The following is a 16,210-nucleotide window of genomic DNA, read 5'->3' as shown; positions in this document are numbered from 1 at the left end:
GGGCAACGGTTTAAGTGAGACCAAGAGGTCAAGAGGCATGAGGACTGAGAATGACTGCGGGACTCGGCAGGTGGTCACTGAAAAAAATCTGGAAGGATTTCAGGAGTGTGAATGGAGTAGAAGCCAATGTGCGTGGCAATGGGCAATCTGAATACACAGGAAGTAAGGAAGCTGGGACAGGGATTCCATAATAGTCCTGGAACAAAGCCCTAGTTCAGTGTAATAATTTCAACAGTTACAGGACTGATATTCACTGGTATATGTTCTCAATCATCCACTGATAATACAAAAAATTATCATTCTTTGGCTCAATATTAGGGTAAAAATGAAAATAAAACTACAAATACTCATTACTGGGAAACTGCAGTGAGCATGCAAAAAAATTTTGTATGTCCTAACTAAACTAAAAGAGGCGTTAATTCTGCATTTTCTCTACTTGAACTAAACGATCGTTAAAAGTTTCACATTGTCCTGTGCCACACAGAACATCAGAGTCAGAGCAGTGTAACGGACAAAGAATGTCCTAAGGACTTAACTTGTATTTTTACAACTAAGGGTGAACTTACGGCTGCTGAAGTAGGGGAAAACCTCCGAGGGCAGTAAGAATAAAAAGTGCTTAATAATAAACTTACTCATCCTTTAATCTTCCATTAAGTTTAGGAAGACCCATGTATTCACACAGTTCTTGGAAAAATATTTTCACAAAAATTCTACTGGAGGACGTAGTGGTTTCTTCACTCAGCTTTATGCATTCAAGAACCTGAAAATTAAAATTAGAAAACGATAATTTTACTTTGGTGTTCAAAAGATGAGACAAAGTGACCAATACCTGTAACTTTTAGTGTCCCTTGAAATTAACGATTGTTCTCATCTGCAGTAAGAATTATCTCTAAATATCTTCCCTTATGCTGATACGCATTATTACTTGGGAAAGTTTAAGACTGCTTCTCTATACAAATTTCCAAAATGTTAAGATGCTACAGAAATAGAGTTCATTCTCTTTCCTGAGTAATGTGCTTTTTATAGCAGGGAGGAATACTGTCTTGAGCATATAATGCTAAGATTACTAGCTCCTAAAACTCACTCATCAAAACATGGGTGTATGAGGGTTGGGGGCAAAATGCCACTTAAAGCATCAAGCTACAGTTCTGTCCAGCACTAGAGTACACAAGAAGAGTAAACACGAAGAGTGATGGCTTGTTCTGAATAGTTAAGACTGTGATAGTGAGCTTACTGAAGCTCACAGAGAGAAATTTTAGGGTAAATAAAAATAAAAGCAACCTCCAGTTTTTTAGGGATGTGTTCCAGGAGCTCACTTATTTCAATTGTTTAAAACTTTGATTTCATTTTCCCAGAGAAGGGAGTAAAAACAAAGTAAAAGTTATGATTAGCCTGCTCTGTTATTAGCTTATAAATGCCTATTGAAGTAGCTGGACACACTTAGTATTTAAAGTATTACAAAAATCTATCCAACATTTATAAGCTCAATGATGCTGCTTCATTCTACCACTGGGTTGTGGTATTCTACAATATGATCCTCTTTTTTCTTCCTTCTTGGATATAATTTCTTTCTGATTTTTCAGTTCCTTCAGCCTAACCTGCCACTTTGTATTTTGCATTATTACCTTGGGCATCTTACCTCTTCTGTTATATGGTACTAAGCTTCTTGAAAGCAGGGACCATATACAATTCATTTTGGATGCCCAGTGTCTCTTTCTGGGCACAGAGTTGGTGACTAAACAAATGGCTGTTGAGTGAATAGTAATTGTACAATTAAGTGCCAGCTTAATGAATGTAGTTCAAATTCCAACCCAGTGTACATTTCCCCATCGAGAATATCTTTCCTTGCTCTAACTATGACTACAGAAGCTCCTCCCTATCACTTACCCAACTTCAATGCCTGCTAAGAAAAATACATCTTGCCCGAACAGTCATTTCTCTCATGTCCTTACCAGAGGAACTATTGAGTTACTCCGTCAGGAAACAGGCAGTAACTCAGAGGCTTAGGTGCCACCAAACGATTGGTGTACGTGAATATGAGCGTGCACACACGTGTGTACACAGAGAAGATGAAAATCTATATCTTCTCTGAAAACACTCCTAGCCATCACTATCAAAAAGCACTGTAATGTTTGGACTGTTAATATCATCCAGGATGGTATTTCTTACACTCACACATTATTTACTTAGGTTTTCTTTTTTTAAAAAAATTAATTAATCAATTTATTTATTTTTGGCTGCGTTGGGTCTTCGTTCTTGTGTGCGGGCTTTCTCTAGTTGCGGCGAGCGGGGGCTACTCTTCGTTGCGGTGCACGGGCTTCTCATTGCGGTGGCTTCTCTTGTTGCGGAGCACGGGCTCTAGGTGTGCGGGCTTCAGCAGTTGTGGCGTGCGGGCTCAGTAGCTGTGGAGCACGGGCTTGATTGCTCAGCGGCATGTGGGACCTTCCTGGACCAGGGATCAAACCTGTGTCCCCTGCATTGGCAGGCGGATTCTTAACCACTGCACCACCAGGGGAGTCCCTACTTAGTTTTTTGATCCCATGTTATATGAACACAACCTCAAAGATTGCCATTATAGTAAAAGTTTGCTCCACATTTCATTTTAAAGTACATTTCCTACATAGGAAAAGTATGGCTATGTTATACTTAATATCTATTTCATAATAACAGGGGATTAGGAAAGAAGTACAAATATTGACCCATCTACTTACGCTCCATGGAAGTGAATCGGTGTATAAGAGGTGAGCAAACATCTTAGCAACATTTCTCAATTTGTTTGTTTCCAAGCGATGGATGGTATCATATTGTTCTTTGAATATACTTTCAAAGGATTCCATGTATTCTTTTTTTAGCATGCAAAATCGCTAATAAATTAAAAATAAAAATGTCAATACCATTATGAGCATATTAAATACTAATTTTATTCAATCAAAAGTTAATAAATATTTGTATATCATATCACTCAGTCTTCTTGTGCTGTATAATGGGATGCTCAAAAAAGAAGTTAATATATATCACCCCTATCTACCTGGGATTTATATGCTAAAACAAAGTTATACATGTAGCTGACCACAGACACAAACATTTGTATAAGATAAATATACTTCTCTGTGGGTTGAGTTTGGACTCAAAAAATTATTTTAGCTCATGCTTTATTTGTGCTGCCTGAGCATGTATTTGACTTCAGAAACTGCTGTGAAATTTTGAAAAGACAGCATTTAACTGTCCTCTTTGGGAAATTTTACAAAGCATGTGGAATTTCTCAAAGTTCTGGAAGAGTAATACGTAACGTTAAGGCACTACAAAAATGAAGTGGGAAAGGAGGAAGCTGCAGAGAGTGGGAAACCTGTGGAAGGGAAGAACAATTTGCTTTCAGCAAAGATATGTTATTATATTAGACCAGGCAACAAAGCAGACACATTAATTCACAATACTCATGTTAAGAATTACCCTTGTGATTTCATCAAAATCCAACAAGAAAAATGAGGTTGGAACTCACCCCAGCTAATAAGCCAAAAAATTTCTCATATGTCCTTTGTTGGGCACAGCAGTCAAGTATCATGTTGCAGAGTTCTTTCTATTTGGAAAACAATTACATTAATGATTCAAAACACAGTGAATCCATGCTATATGATAATTTATCAATATGATAGAGACAGCCTGAATTTTTAAATAAGGTTTTAAAAACACAAAACTCTGTGAACTTTAGTTGTGAAGACAAAACAAAAAATTCAATCTATTCAAGCCTATAGTTTTTTAAAGTCTTCTGTTTGCCTGACAGAAATTCCATAGTCATTTATGCTAATTAGATTGATTATAAAATTCTAAATTCATATAAGTGTGAACCACTTCATGAAAACCTAGTATAGGAAACAGATACATCAAAAAGAGACTGAATATACTGTATTCTAAAAAGATTCTACACAGAAATCTTTTAAATATAGATCACCAATATGACATATAACAATTCAGTTATACATCTTCCAAAGATTTAAACCCAATTATCAAGGAATATATTTTGTTAGTATGGAAAAGGCAGAACATGGTGAGTCTTGACAGAAGCATACATGGGCACAGCTTCAATGTTAATGTAAATGACCCTCTGGCTGATAAAGAAGAAAATATATTTAAAAGAGCAACAACAAAAAAAGACATTTGTGGCTAAGTTTTTTAGCCTCAAAATAAATGTTATACATATAGATCTGTCAATAGATGAATCTCTATAAATAGATGGAATCATTTCATAACTGCTATAATAACACACTGTCCAATCAGTTATTTATGTGCCTTGAAAACTCCTTTGCGAAAATTCTGTTGAACTAAGAAATGCAAGAATAAATCTAGGATCAGGAAATACCATCATCACAAATGACTTATAACAAATAAATATTATTTACTAATTCCTGAAATAACCTTAATGAAATACGTGTTGATTACAGAAATTTCATAAATGAAGAAACTCAGGAAATATGGACAAATCAATGGAGACAAAATGAAAAAAGACATAACCCTACCCCTAACCCTGAGCACTGCTGTGGAATTAACTAAATATATTTCTCAACAAAACATTTCTTATCAGAAAGTTTAAAATTAGTTTTTTTAAATACAGTAACTGCAATGTATTTGCTTTCTATAAACAGAAAGCAAGCCTATAAAATATAATGTATACATTTCAGTTCATTTTTACTTTTATTTAATTTTACCTTTATATCTTCAATTAGGAATTTTGACACTTTTGTCACTTGATAACATTTTGTAGCATTTTGTCACTTGATATAATAATTACTAAGATACAACCTAAGCAATTATTGTAAATAATTTTTAAAATGAGGTCAATATGCATTTACTGCAAATATCTATGTGCAAGAGGAAGCAAGGGGACCCTGAAGCACAGAACAGACACTCTAGAACTGTGCTGTCCAGTATGTTAGGTCCTAGCAACACATAGCTATTTAAATTTAAATTGCTTAACATTACATAAAATTCAAATTTTAGTTTCTCAGTCACACTAGTTACATTTTAAGTACTCAAAAGTGACATGTGACGAGTATAGTGGCCACTGTACTAAACAGTGCAGAATATGAATATTTTCATCACTGCAGAAAGTTGTATTGGACAGTGCTGTTCTAGAAGCTGATAATTCACTTATAAGACTATCTACTCAAAGGCCTCCCTTCACAATATAAGATTATTTTTAGATGTAATTATATAGCTAGATTATTATTATTTTTTTAAAGATTAGTCACGAGTTGCCTCAATTAAAATGTTTATAAATGTCTAAGTTCTGAAGAGATGTACTTTGTCAAAATTTAATATAGTACTAAAAACTTAAATGAGGCTTTTCTGAGTTCTGCCATATAATGTTAATTTGATATATTAAAATGCATTTTCAACTTCTTCTACCAACACTGTATTTTACAATAACATAACAGGTAATCAGATTTTAAACAATATAACATGGTAATATGCTGATAGCATTGCTAATAAAGTCAGCACTACCTGAAAAACAAATTACTTTCTTCCCTAGACTAAGTGCAATTACAAGAGTTATTCCCTGTGGCATAAAATAATTAAATATTTTAACATTTTAATTAAATATCATAGTGATTTTAGGAGAGTCTTTTGAGTGCATGAAAACAGATGCACTAAGACACTCTTCCAAATGTTATCAAAATATGTTGAAGTTAAGTTCTAGAACAACTATCCTCTAGATTAATATTAATAAAATTTATAATGACTTAATTGTATTCCTCAAATAATGTGACAAGATCATACTATAACTTCAGTTTCAATTATAATTTTAAAGGTTAATTCACTAATTTATTCTCTTCCAATGACAACACATCAAGTGCCCCATAATACAAATAGGTACACTATTATTAATATACCAATAAATAAACTTTAAGAGGGAAAAAATAATTTTTTAATTTGAAAAGAATAATCTCTTCTCAAAATTCCATACCATGGCATTTCAAGAACTAATCTATAGTCTTGAACAAAGGCTGGGAAACTTTTTCTGTAAAAAGCCAGACAGTAAATATTTTAGGCTTTAGTAGCCATATAGTCTCTGTTGCAACTAGTCAATTCTGCTGCTATAGGGCAAAAGCAGCCACACACAATACATCAACCAATGAGCACGGCTGTACTCCAATAAAACTTTATTTACAAAAAATGGGCAGTGAGCCTGGGCCACAGTGTGCCCATCCCTGTAATAGAACATATTTAAAGCCTTGGGCTTCCCTGGTGGCGCAGTGGTTGAGAATCTGCCTGCCAATGCAGGGGACACGGGTTCGAGCCCTGGTCTGGGAAGATCCCACATGCCGCGGAGCAACAAGGCCCGTGAGCCACAACTACTGAGCCTGCGCGTCTGGAGCCTGTGCTCCGCAACTAGAGAGGCCGCGATAGTGAGAGGCCTGCGCACCGTGATGAAGAGTGGCCCCCACTTGCCGTACCTGGAGAAAGCCCTCGCACAGAAATGAAGACCCAACACAGCCAAAAATAAATAAAATGAAATAAATTAATTAAAAAAAAAATACCTAGCTCCATCATTTAAAAAAAAAAAAAAAAAAAAAAAAAAAAAAAAATAAAGCCTTAAGACAAAGGACTTCCACTTAACGTTAACTTAGCTCAGATAGTCAAGAAGATCTTTTAGAAGAACTAGAAACCAAACAGCCTAGTAGAGCTGACACATTCACTCTGCACCTGTCTACTACTTGTAAAGGAAGGTGTGAAAAACAAAACCCTGAAAGCCTTGGCTCAGGTTCCAAGGATCTAAAATCCAGATGGACCGGGAATAATATATATAAGAATACAACTAGAAAAAAACACCCATCTAGTCTTTATTATCCTTGGTATTAGGGTTCCATGATACTTTGAATAGTGAAGTATACTGAGTTATAAGACTAACTAGTTATAAGACTAATGGGCTAAGAGGGGGCTAAAATGTACTTTACGGCCAGCTGAATCCCTGACATACAGTATATGCTGAATACATTTTGTTAAATGAATTAATGAATGAAAAAAATGGTACAGATTCTTCTGTATGCAATTAAAGAAATGTAACAACATGTATGGTGATCTTCACAACTTCTACGACAAAAGAATGTTTTAGTGCATAAAGTAGACGGACCAGGTAATTCATTAGAGAACAAACTTCCTATTGTATTTAAGTCACCACTTGATTTATAGGCAACCACTCAGAAATTTGTGTAAAGTGTGGTGGTTCAGAGAGACTTCCTCCTTTTCCCAAAGCCAAATCAAACAGCCAATTTAAGTTACTGGAATGAGTAGCATATATGAAGCACCTTGGAACTCCTAAGTTTTGAGTTACTTTAAAATTTTAGAAAACCTACATTTTAAAAAATGAGTATTCAGTACTGAGTTACTGTTCCAATTCATGAAACCTATTAACTGTCTTAACCATTTTTATAACCAGTATGTATTTCCTAATAGAAAAAAAAGTATTAACTTACTGTTTGACCTTCAGGAAACTCCATTTTCAGCAACTTGTGAGCACACTCTTCAAAATCTAAACTGTAGAGATAAAATGGTCACAATAGTTAGGTTAAAAACCTGCAGCATATTTAAACTGTAGCACTCTTTCATATGTAAGAATCTTACCTTAATAATTGTTTTAAATATTTTTTTTACTATAATTTCATATTACTGTATTGTATATATAAAAAAGACATAGTTCTTAACTCTGCAAAGAATGAAGTACTGATACATACTACAGTATAAAATGGATGGACTTTGACCTATGCTAAGTGAAAGAAGTCAGACATAAAGACCACATACAGTATAATTCCATTTATATACAATGTCCAGAATGTGCAAATCCATAGACACAGAAAGCAAGCAAATTTTTATTACACTGCTAAATATTTCCACTTCTCCTGATCCAAGTCAGGAAGAGGTAAAAGATGTTCCAGGAGCCCAGCATGACATCCAGTGCTTAATCACCTCCTTTACAAGTTATCTTGATTCATACCCAAACACAGGGCTTCTATTGTACATTATATAAAAACTAAGTATAAAAATAGTAAATAACCAAAATCACTTACAAAGAAAAAAATTTGTTTTTATACAACACTTATATAAATTACATGAAAAATATTTCAATATGCTTCACTTAAGAGAATTATCAAACTCAGTGTGAACTTGATTCAGGAAAAATGCTAATATCTTTTGATAACAGCAGTATAAAATAATCACCCACTGAAATATAATGATTATGAATTTAGTTTTATAGTTCATCTCTATTCCTCAGCTTCTGTTACTTATTGGGTTTCATAAACACAAAAGGGGTAATAATTCAAGATGGTAGAATGGAATTTCAAAAAAACTGAAAAGAAAAAAAGAAATCTATCAAGAAAGAGCTTTCATAACAGATAATATTAAACAATATCTAGCCCTAAGATTAAAATAGTTCACTGTAGTTGATAAACTTCAATAATATAGCAATACCAAAAAGTATTTTAAAAGATGTGACATTTTCTAGTTTTTATTTTTTTAAAAACAGAATTAGTACTCAGGAAGAAAATCCTGTAATTTCTGAAAAACAAGTCAAGTAGGTCATGGAAAAATTTTGCAACTTTCCTTTTATATAGTAAGTGAAGAATAAGGGAGAAGGTATGACAGTCTATTTCCCTTGTTCCTGTTTTACTTTAAAAGTATTTGGTGACTCCTTAGCATGACTGTTTTGAAGTTGCACTAAATGTAAATATTAAATGAATTAAATTTGCTTGATATTTTAAACCAAATGAATTCCAGGTTTAACACAACTAATAGTGACTGAGGGAAGGGGAAAGAAAAAAGACTTTACACAATGCCAGTTTTCAAGCCATGCTTACAAATGGTTTGTTGATGTCTCTAATCTAAGGAACTTCAAATTGTTGAGGACATTATAGTCCTACCTCCCTCTGATGCTACAGCTTCAACATCACTTAAAAGCAAGAACCACCAGGAAAGTCTAATTTTTAATAGCAAAGCTAGTTGTGTTGTTTTATGTTTCCATAAATAAAAGAAGACTGTTTAAGGAGCCAGAACATTAAGAAGAAGATCAGAGTACTATTGAGGTCAGTCAACAAGTCTAAAAGGAAAGAAAGTAAAAAAATAAAATCCCCAAATAGTTCAGTTGCCAGAACTTGGTTTTGTTCAGAAGATTTCCAAAAGTGAACAGTTTATATAAATAATCCAACCTCTCAAGATAACCACTGGTGTTATGTTAATGTATTATTTCTAGAATCTGCCTACCTATTTGTATACTTAAGATAATGCTATCAGCATGGTATTATATAGTCTATATTATTAGTTTTTATCCCCACCTAACAATAAATCAGACCACTTGCGCACATCAGTACCAATGCTCCATTAACTTAATTTTCAATGGTGGCATAAATTGAACATTTTGATTATTCATACTGGGCAATAAGATTCTCTCTCTCTCTCTCCCCCTCTCTTTTTGCTTTGAACAATTCTGTGTATAATTCTCTGTCAATATGTATTTCTTTAAGAAATATAATGAAAAAGAAGGGTCAAATGGCAATCAAACTAAGCCATTGATTCATGCTACCAAAAGGCTTTCCATAAAGAATGCACCAATTTAAATTTCCACTAGTAATCTTTCCGTGTATCTAACTGAACTCATCATTACTACTGAGTACTGTTGCTTTAAAAAGATAAAGTAAACCACTTTAGCTGTTTTAATGACCAACATTACTTATTCATCTAGAATAATATTTGGTAACTTTTTTACATTTTATAATCCCATTACATGAGTCTCCCAACCAAGTCTTCTAAACACCTTTTTATCAAAGTTGTGTTTACTTCCTAAAATTATTTTTACTAGGCATTTAGGGGCTGAGACTCTTAACAAATAACACATAAGACAGTACTTATTGTACTGTTACTAGAATTGGTGCCGCTATATAATAGTGGCTGTCACTTGTCTAATGTTTTAGTTTTTCAAATCTTTTTGTGTGATTCAGAGGTTATCAAGGTTAGATCGCTTAAAAAACAAAGTTTCTTTTAAATAATAATTCAAAGAGCTCCACTGTGACTCTTCAAAGTTAGTGTTAATAGCAATATTAAAGCAGGGAATCTGCTCTTTACAACTGATTACTATTGAATTCCTAAAAAAAAAGGACAAACAAATAAAAAGGTCAAACTCTAAGAATAGCTACTTAAAACAAAAATTTCTCACTTTTAAGTTTGTATAAAAAAACATTTAATAGTTTTTCCTTTCATGTGAAAGGCAAAGAAACATGTAAGGGTAAACCAAAAAAATTTCTTAGCAATGTTTTGCTGTTTAAAGACGAATTTCTCTTTTTGAAGACAAATCTAAGCCAAAAAGTTTTCAGACAGACTGAAAACAAGACGACTCCTACTTATGAATCATTTTTGCTATTACATCATACTAAATGGAAATATACAAAACCTAGTAACAAAACAAAACAGAGAAAATATTCCTTCTCCACTGTAAAATATACACGGTGCCCACTAAATCAATAGGCTGATTACCATTCGAAACAACAGATGTACTAAGCATTTAATATTTCCATTTATTTCTCTTTAAAACCAAAGTCACTGCCTTCAAAGGGAATGGTTGTTTTCATGACATCATAGTAGTTCTTGCTTAACATTACTTCAAAGGGTCCTTAAAACCTTCCTAATGCCTACTTCCGTTCATATTCATTTCCATCTGCACAACAAATCAGTGTCCATACGTCATCATAACAGTGTTTCCCTGCTTAGAGCTAGAGTTAGAAACCAAATTTAAAAAAAATAAAACATTAAACTTCCACTACACAATTAAATACTCTGCTAACTCTGTAATGTAGAATTGTTTTCAGGTTATTAGTGATATTTAAATATAAGAAATGACATAGCTTTAAAAAGAAAAACATTTAATTACGTAACAGATAAGTAAAGACAATTTACTCTTGAGGTGAAGAACCAACAGTAGGAATCTATTAACTGGGGCTTGGGATGGGGGTAGAGGCAAGTAGTTTGAGAATCCCTGCAATAGTATCTAGTTTTCTGTTATCAGATTCTAAAAATCCCATCTGCTTGCCCATCCCCTGTCAAAAATAAGGATCAACTGATCTACAGTATCTTACCTTGACTGAATAGCAAGATAAATTGTACGACGAAATGAGACTAGATTAATTTCTGTTTTGTCATGAATAGTCACCGTTTGTCCTGAAATTAAACATAACCAAATTATAAAACTACACAAATAAATGTGAACTGAAAATGTATCCCTGTATAATAATATTTCATAATCTATTTAGAATCTATGAGTTTAATAATAATAACACTCTCTTCTACAGTATAAGTTAGTATTTACAGAATTCAAAGTAACTATTTCTAGTCTTTTGCCATATCTTAGAGTATTTTAATAAGTTTATTCAGCTCAAAGAAGTCCAGAACCAAGCCAGGAAAACTATTTTTGTTTCTGTGTCACCTGCTCATTTAGACATTATAAAAGGCTGCACTCATGCTGTTGTTTGGTAAAACATTATTTCCATATTTATAAACCGTTATCTTGATAATTTGAAAGAACTGTAACTTATGGGTAGAAATTCAGTTTCAGAGAACACTGGATCATCATGACAGGTTTAATGGGTCCAATAGAAATATGAATATTTGTTAAAATTTTCTCTTACCTAACGCATGAAAACTTTCCTTATAAACATTTAATAGTTTTTATTGGAATAGTATTTTCACATTAAATCAAAGAAATGCTAAAGTTAAATGTAGTACATGGTTAGGAGATGTTTTAAATGAGGAAGACAATGGAAAAAATCAAACTCATTTTTATAAACTATGTTGTAGAAGAGCTACTATACTCTAAGACAGAACATTACGCCCTAAAAGGGAAAGATATACTTTTAATATTTTCAAATATGTAATGTAAGTAAATATTGACCAGTGTATGTTCTGATGTTTTAACTGAGACTTAACCAAAGTAAAGTTCTGAGCTTATTTTCCTGTGAAATAATATAATCAAAGCTGAAGAGGAAGAACATCATGCCTGCTTCTGTTCAAATATAGCTTTGGGCCTCCCCACTCTATTTTTCCAACATAAAGAGCAAATATCTAGTCACTCTCATCTGTTACATTCATGCCAGGGTAACATAAATCACATGCCCTCAACATGAATGTACCTTTTTCAGAGTTTATAATCAAAGTCATAAAGTGTCAAGTTAAAATTATGTTAATATTAAAAAATGAATTTCCTTGTTTAATGCTTTCCGAGCAGGGTCTTCCAACCTTGGCAATACTGGTACTTTGCTGTGGGGGGCAGTCTTATGACTCACAGCATGTTTCACAGCATCTCCAGCCTTCACCCATTAGATGCCAGCAGCATTGCTTGCAACCCTCCACAGATTAAGAGCCACTGTTTTAGAGGACTACAGTAGATTACCTTGGGAGTATTTTACAGTCTTATTTGAATAAGCTATACTTTTACCTTCTTCATCTTCTTCTCCCTCTTCCTCCTCTTCTTCCTCCTCCTCTTCACTACTCCCAGCATCTTGGTCTGTGTTTGAGTCACTATCTCCTTCATCAAGAATTTCTAAAAGAACAAAGATAGGTTTAGGAAAATATGAATGAGCAAGGGATACAAATGCATCTCATTCCAAGAAGATAATTCTCAGTTCACTGCAACCCATAGTGGTGTTAACAGTTTATCAACCAGCGAAGATGATCACACAGGCCTCATGTTATTCCCTGAGTATTCAGAGAGCATTGTAACTAATTTGACTAGAGAAAGCCGTATGTGTAATTCTTCTGCCAGATAGAAAGTGGCCATGAAACAAGCAAGGGATGAGAAGAACAAAGAAAAAGCAGATGAAGGTTTTCCAAAAGAGCAAGAGCACTGGAACGATAAACTAGGCAGAGAAGTTAGCATATTGGAGTCAAAATATTATTAGTTCATCATCAGAAAGAAGATAATCTATCGTAAGAAGCTAAGGCTAGCTATAGAAAACAAGAATTTAGGCTAAGAGTGTTTTTTGAAAGACAAAGAAGGGAGAAGAAAAAATCGTGTAATTTAGCATTCACTTTACATAAATAGTGGTGAGATTTGTATTAAAATGTATACTTATTAAATAGAACATTACAATCAATCCATAGACTTTCCATATGTACAACAGAAACGGAAGTTTAAAGGCCTTTAAGAAAAACTGGTAAGATGAGCACTTCATTGGAATATCATTTCTTAAAATACATGTCACATTAAGAACTGGGCGAAAACAGTGATGTAAATAAGAGACTACATAAGGCCAGTCATCATGTTAATAGTAATAAATGACAAAAACTAGAATCGTATTTTGCCCAATGGTATGTGCTCTATCTGTCTGACAAAGATTTTACAAACCTAGACAACAATTCACTTTTGCATTTTTATTATAATCGGACAGGACTTAATATAGTTTTGGGGTCAACTAAGTTTTAGGAAAATTCTAATTTCCTTATATTTAACCAAGTAGTATACATCAGGAGCCACATGTAATACTTAATGTTAGCAGAGAACTTCCTACCGTGAGAAACAAATCATTTTACAAAAATGGAGAGTTGTCATTCAGCCCTTAGCTGGCACACAAGTCTCCTTGAGAATATTTCTAATAAATTGTGACTTCAAGAAATGATCTGAAGTGTCTAGTTTATTATGACATAATGTGGCTTAGACAGACCTTTAAAAGAGGAAACTGTTTAGTATTCAATAGTAGGAAGACAGGCACTCCTGCTGTTTTCCCAAATGCTGTAAGACCTAAAACACAAGTACACCTGGGTCACTCTAAGGTGCTAATTACTAAAGCTGTGCCCACTTCCTCCTGCAGCTATTTTTTAATGCCAACTCTAGAACATTTTCTGAAAGAATTAAGGTCAAATGGATTGTCTAGTCATTTACATCATCCTCTCCTTATCTCTTCACTTTAAGATCTACTTACTGAAATCACTTAGGCCATGACAACTGGATTTTATTAACTGAATAAAGCAGTGGCTTCCAAGCATGGTCTGTGAGTCCTGGGGGGAATCACTGAGACCTGTCAGGTAGTCTGTGAGGTCAAACTATTTTCATAATAATACCAAGGTATTATCTGCCTTTTCACTGTGCTGACATCTGAAATGATGATGCAAAAGCAAGAGGGGTTAAAACTTGCTGCATCCTGAGCAAAATCAAGGTATCGAACTGCACTAGCAGTCATTGTACTCTTTACTGCCACACTATTGTAGTAGGGGAAAAAACACACACACACACACACAGAGTTTCATTTAAGAATGCCCTTGAAGAAAAAATATAAAATTATTAATTTTGTTAAATCTTAGCCCTTGAGTATTGGCATTTATAATAGTCTGAGTAAGAAAATATGGAGTTCATATATAGCACTTCTGTTAAAGACAAATGTACAATGGTGGTGGCTATCTCGAGGAAAAGCACTTGTGTGACTGAGTTGCAAGATGAATTAGCCATATTTTTCATTTTTACTGGAAAGAATGGCAGACAAACTAGAGTTGTTAGGTATTTACCAGACATTTTCTCAAATATAAACAAAGTGAGACTATCATTTCAAGGAAAAGGAACACAGGTATTTTCAGGTATTTGCCACCATGATCAAATTAAGAGTTTTCAAGAGGAAATTAGAATTTTGGAAAACTTGTATCCATCCCTGTGAGCTTGACAGCTTCCCAATACTTAGACTTTTTTGATAAGATAGGTGGTAATATGAATAAATGTGATTTCTTGACATTGTATTAATGTGTCAATTTAATTTTGAAAATGTTAACATGTTAATACTTGGAAGATGTCAATAATTCAGTGAATCAGTATTTTCCAAATGACCAATGCAACATGTTATGAAATCACACATGAGTAAAAGATCCATTCAAAGTGACAGGCCAATGGATTTTAATGTTAACAAAGTATGAAAATTCGTGGATATTGTTTCAGGTTTCACAATGCAATTAAATCATTAAGAAGCTACTAGCTATTAAATATTAATTGGAATAGTATTAAACAGAAATATACACAATTATAATTCTGAAAAGGCTATTAAAATACTCCTCCCTTTCCAACGACGTATCTGTGGTTAGGCTAAATTTCCATCATATATTTCAATCAAAACAACCTGCTGCAACAGACTGAAATCAGAAACAATATGAGAATCCAACTGTTTCCTATTAGGCCAGACATTAAACTGCACAAAATATATAAAACATGCCATTCTTTTTCTTAAATTTCTTTTTGTAGTTATTTTCATAAAAACATGTAACTTATGCAAATATGTACTAGGTTTATTATTATTTTGAAATGATCTAATATTTTTTATATTCTCAGTTTTAATTTCTAATAAGTAAATGTCAATAGATACAACTCACATAAACAAAAGCTCTTTGGAGTCCTCAATAATTTTTAAGAGTGTAAAGGGATCTTGAGACCACAGAATTTAAGAAATGTTGTAATAAAGTACAACTTTCTTGGCCAACTGCCAAGAACCTAAAGAAATGGATGGGGAATTCCCAAGTTCAAAAAAAAAAAATAAATAAACAAAACCATACCAGGTATAATAAGAATCCACAAAATCATTTGCCGTCTTTTAGGGAGACAGTAGAAAAAGAAGTTCATAAGAAAAGAAGAAAATGGGCTTAAGGGGTTTCTCCATGTTTGGAAACTAAATTTATTAGAGAAAAAGGAATCTGGCTGTTGCAGTGAAACCCCCCTAGGAAAACAGCAACTAAAGAGAGAAACCTATTTGCTGTACCAGATTTTTAGGATAACGTATAAAATTGGAAGCTTCTTACACCTTTACCCTTCAACATTTCACTTCTAAGCGTGACTAAAGCATAGATTGCAGCAATGACAGTTCTACGTCTCTGCTCTCTCTGCCTAGGAGCTTTCACAGCTGCAAGTATTTGTCAGGTAAAATCACAACTCAAGGGAAATAAACCCATGAAATTATTATATAATTATAATATATAATATATATAATTATGTAACAGAATATAATAGAATGATATAAGTAACTCTGGATATTAGCTTTAGAAGAAAAATAATAACACACATGAAAAAAACCCCAAAAGACCCCGCAGTACCAGTGTCTAAATACATGGTCTGTGGCAATATAAAACACTGTGTTTTATTTATCCTTACACAAACAAGTAACATTTACTCTTACATCAAACAAGTAATTTGTTCTAGGTG

General features: G+C 33.5%; 1 protein-coding gene across 2 annotated transcripts in view; it reads right to left on the bottom strand.

Annotated features, from left to right (window-relative positions):
• The window catches only part of CWC22 (CWC22 spliceosome associated protein homolog), a 63,466-nt gene that overhangs the window by 6,006 nt on the left and 41,250 nt on the right, over nt 1-16,210 (bottom strand). For both annotated transcript variants that reach the window (XM_082397516.1, XM_082397517.1), the window contains exons 12-17: nt 12,476-12,580; nt 11,121-11,202; nt 7,473-7,533; nt 3,500-3,577; nt 2,712-2,864; nt 633-760 (exon numbers count right to left, since the gene is read on the bottom strand). In XM_082397516.1, the coding sequence (XP_082253642.1) occupies nt 633-760; nt 2,712-2,864; nt 3,500-3,577; nt 7,473-7,533; nt 11,121-11,202; nt 12,476-12,580 (607 nt within the window). The remainder of the gene's footprint in view (nt 1-632; nt 761-2,711; nt 2,865-3,499; nt 3,578-7,472; nt 7,534-11,120; nt 11,203-12,475; nt 12,581-16,210) is intronic.

This window comes from Balaenoptera borealis, assembly GCF_965194805.1.
Source record: "Balaenoptera borealis genome assembly, chromosome: 6".
Classification (NCBI taxonomy): Eukaryota; Metazoa; Chordata; class Mammalia; order Artiodactyla; family Balaenopteridae; genus Balaenoptera; species Balaenoptera borealis.
Note: the sequence above shows the minus strand (reverse complement) of the source record. Positions and strands in the feature narration are given on the sequence as shown.